Consider the following 3,813-nt stretch of genomic DNA (forward strand, 5'->3'; position numbering starts at 1 on the left):
ACAGACATCTATTATAAACCGACTGACTCCCACAGCTACCTGGACTACACCTCCTCCCACCCTGCCCCCTGTAAAAACGCCATCCCATATTCCCAATTCCTTCGTCTCCGCCGCATCTGCTCCCAGGAGGACCAATTCCAACACCGCACAACCCAGATGGCCTCCTTCTTCAAGGACCGCAGATTCCCCCCAGACGTGATCGACGATGCCCTCCACCGCATCTCCTCCACTTCCCGCTCCTCCGCCCTTGAGCCCCGCTCCTCCAACCGCCACCAAGACAGAACCCCACTGGTTCTCACCTACCACCCCACCAACCTGCGCATATAACGTATTATCCGCCGCCATTTCCGCCACCTCCAAACGGACCCCACCACCAAGGATATATTTCCCTCCCCTCCCCTATCAGCGTTCCGCAAGGACCACTCCCTTCGTGACTCCCTTGTCAGATCCACACCCCCCACCAACCCAACCTCCACCCCCGGCACCTTCCCCTGCAACCGCAGGAAATGTAAAACTTGCGCCCACACCTCCACACTCACTTCCCTCCAAGGCCCCAAGGGATCCTTCCATATCCGCCACAAGTTCACCTGTACCTCCACACACATCATCTATTGCATCCGCTGCACCCGATGTGGCCTCCTCTATATTGGTGAGACAGGCCGCTTACTTGCGGAACGCTTCAGAGAACACCTCTGGGCCGCCCGAACCAATCAACCCAATCACCCCGTGGCTCAACACTTTCACTCCCCCTCCCACTCCACCGAGGACATGCAGGTCCTTGGACTCCTCCACCGGCAGAACACAACTACACGACGGCTGGAGGAGGAGCGCCTCATCTTCCGCCTGGGGACCCTCCAACCACAAGGTATGAATTCAGATTTCTCCAGCTTCCTCATTTCCCCTCCCCCCACCTTGTCTCAGTCGGTTCCCTCAACTCAGCACCGCCCTCCTAACCTGCAATCCTCTTCCTGACCTCTCCGCCCCCACCCCACTCCGGCCTATCACCCTCACCTTGACCTCCTTCCACCTATCCCACCTCCATCGCCCCTCCCCCTAGTCCCTCCTCCCTACCTTTTATCTCAGCCTGCTTGGCTCTCTCTCTCTTCTTCCTGATGAAGGGATTATGCTCGAAACGTCGAATTCTCTATTCCTGAGATGCTGCCTAACCTGCCTTCTGATTTACTCTACATTTCCAATGCACGGGTTTGATCCGATTTTTCGCAATGCAAAATAAATCTTCCAGCTGTCGGTGAGAGACTTTCAAACCGAACTGAGAGAATTCCAACACAGCTACCGGACTGAAGCGTGGTGCTTTTGCTGAATCTGATCGAGAGCGATAATGGAGGATAGCTTTAAAATATCGTCTTAAAAAAACGTGTTCGCCCTCGATGCTGAGCCGGAAGAATGCTGTGTGCTGCTTTATCAGCATATCGGGGTGGTACTGAAATGTGAAAAGGAAAGACAGGTTGCAGACTGCAGTGTTTGGCCTGTTTTGTTTCAGCTTCTTCTCAAGGTTCAGAAATTAACCAACTCTCTTGCTCCGATACAGATCGGCAAATGAAGGAGAGTATGACCGTGTGAACTACACTTTGTAAATTAAAAGTAAATTAACATGAGTACTCATGTATTTTGGACTTCCTCAGTTTTTTGTACTTCATTATTCAGGTAAAACAGGCTCCTGTGTTTGGAAATTGGCGGGCTTTTCAAATTGGAAAGAAAGCGGTTGATGATTTGGCGCCTGTCGTTTCTGCCCTCCTCCCCGGGCCCTCTCCGGATTGGGGAATGAGGCAGATATCTGATTGGGAATTGAAACATTAAGAGAGGCTGACCAATCAGAAATGGCCGCCCCACCATTCCTCCCGAAGGTATAAGAGGCCGCAATGTAGGCGGAGTGAAGCATTTTCTGTGAAACTGTTTGTGAGATTGTGGCAATGTCTGGAAGAGGAAAGGGCGGTGGGAAAGGTCGCGCCAAGGCGAAGTCTCGGTCGTCCCGGGCTGGCCTGCAGTTCCCGGTGGGCCGTGTTCACAGGCTCCTGAGAAAGGGCAACTATGCTGAGCGTGTGGGTGCCGGAGCGCCGGTCTATTTGGCTGCGGTGCTGGAGTATCTGACGGCTGAAATCCTGGAGCTGGCCGGCAACGCGGCCCGGGACAACAAGAAGACCCGCATCATCCCCAGGCACCTGCAGCTGGCCGTGCGCAACGACGAGGAGCTCAACAAGCTGCTGGGAGGGGTGACCATCGCTCAGGGCGGGGTGCTGCCTAATATCCAGGCCGTGCTGCTGCCCAAGAAATCCACCGCTGCTGGATCTGCTAAAAAATGAAGAGACCGTCCTTCAATCTCACAACCCAAAGGCTCTTTTAAGAGCCACTCACAGCATCTGTGAAAGGAGCTAAACCGTCTGTCGGATCGAATTACTTTTCTTTTTATCTCCTTTTTATTGAGTACTGTTTCTTCCTGTGGCAGCAGAGGAAGATTATATCATATAATACGATTGTAAGGGTGTCTGGAAATACATTATTTCTCATTGCATGGTCACTGCCTGAGTGACCTTGTCTGATCAATGTTCTATGAGTTTAGAGAATAGTGTCACTTGTTCCCGATCGGGTTTGGCTTCACATTTGCTTTAACTGCATCAGTAAGAGCTGAGTCCTCCCACTGCCTGTGCAGCATATACCTCTGCAATTTATTCTCTGCTCGTTTCATATGCACTCTTTTTTTTCGCCAGCCTCTGGAGAGAGGGCGTGTTCAACAGCAGTCAGTCATCTTTCAGCTGTAAAAGGAGGGAATGTGGTAAAGTGAGATCGTAGGAAGTTTCGTTTCGTAATCGAAAAACCAATCAACGTGTACGTAGTCGTGCATCTACCTGATCTTTTATGCGTGATGGTGGGTATTTTCAAATTTGAAAATAAGCCGTTGATCTCTTGGCGCCATTTTTTCCCTTTTCTCTCCAACCTCCACCTCACCATAAGCCATGTTAACGCAAAGGGAGTCAATGAGGAGATGTTTTTTTTCCCCCTGAAATATCTAACCCAATAAAAAAAATTGATGTGAACATCACTCATCTACTTATATTTCCGCAATCCCTGAATGAAGATCTCAGTAGTTGCAAATTCACTGCCGCTGCCTTCTGTTTTTGTTTTTAACTAAATTCCAAGAGAAATACTGTACTAATATCCCCTATCGCTTCCTGCTCTCTACTGCCTTCCAAAGGTAGATAAAGCCAACACACCAGGACGTCCCATTGTGTCGGACAATGTAACCCTACGTGAGAGTCTCTCTGGATGTGTGGAAGGCATCTTGAAACCTATTGTCCAGGGGATCTCCAGCTTCTGTCACGACACTATGGATTTCTTACAGAAACTCAGCACCCACGGACCAGTTGAACAATGGACTTTTCCACACTCTACACCAGCATTCCCCGCAGTGATGGCATCGCGGCAACAGCCTTAGTACTCAGCACCAACAACTGCCAATCTCCAAACAACATCCTACAACTCATCCGCTTTATGCTCGATCACAACGTCTTCACCTTTGACAACCAATTCTTCATCCAGACACATGGAACAGCCTTTGGGACCAAATGTGCCCCCCCAATATGACAACATTTTTGTGCACAGGTTCCATCAAGGCTTCTTCTCTATGTAGGATCTCCAACCAAAATTGTACACCAGGTACATTGACAACATTTTCTTCCTCTGGACCCATGGTGAGGAGTCACTGTGACATCAACAAGTTTCATCCCACCATCAAATTCACCATGGACTACTCTCGACTATCTGTCTCATTCTTAGACACATGCATCTCCATCGAGG

At 50.1% G+C, this 3,813-nt stretch overlaps 1 protein-coding gene across 1 annotated transcript; it reads left to right on the plus strand.

The window, feature by feature from the left end:
- The first annotated feature begins 1,916 nt into the window (after positions 1-1,916).
- LOC132837225 (histone H2A-like) lies at positions 1,917-2,321 on the plus strand. Its single transcript, XM_060856944.1, has one exon. The coding sequence runs from the start codon at positions 1,932-1,934 to the stop codon at positions 2,319-2,321; it is 390 nt and encodes a 129-aa protein (XP_060712927.1). The 5' UTR covers positions 1,917-1,931.
- Positions 2,322-3,813: the final 1,492 nt, after the last annotated feature.

The sequence above is a fragment of the Hemiscyllium ocellatum genome, chromosome 49 (genome assembly GCF_020745735.1).
Source record: "Hemiscyllium ocellatum isolate sHemOce1 chromosome 49, sHemOce1.pat.X.cur, whole genome shotgun sequence".
In the NCBI taxonomy this organism is placed as follows: Eukaryota; Metazoa; Chordata; class Chondrichthyes; order Orectolobiformes; family Hemiscylliidae; genus Hemiscyllium; species Hemiscyllium ocellatum.

Bases quoted from the DNA above. Each gene is read 5' to 3' on its own strand.
- LOC132837225 (XM_060856944.1), top strand. From the start codon at position 1,932: ATGTCTGGAAGAGGAAAGGGCGGTGGGAAAGGTCGCGCCAAGGCGAAG.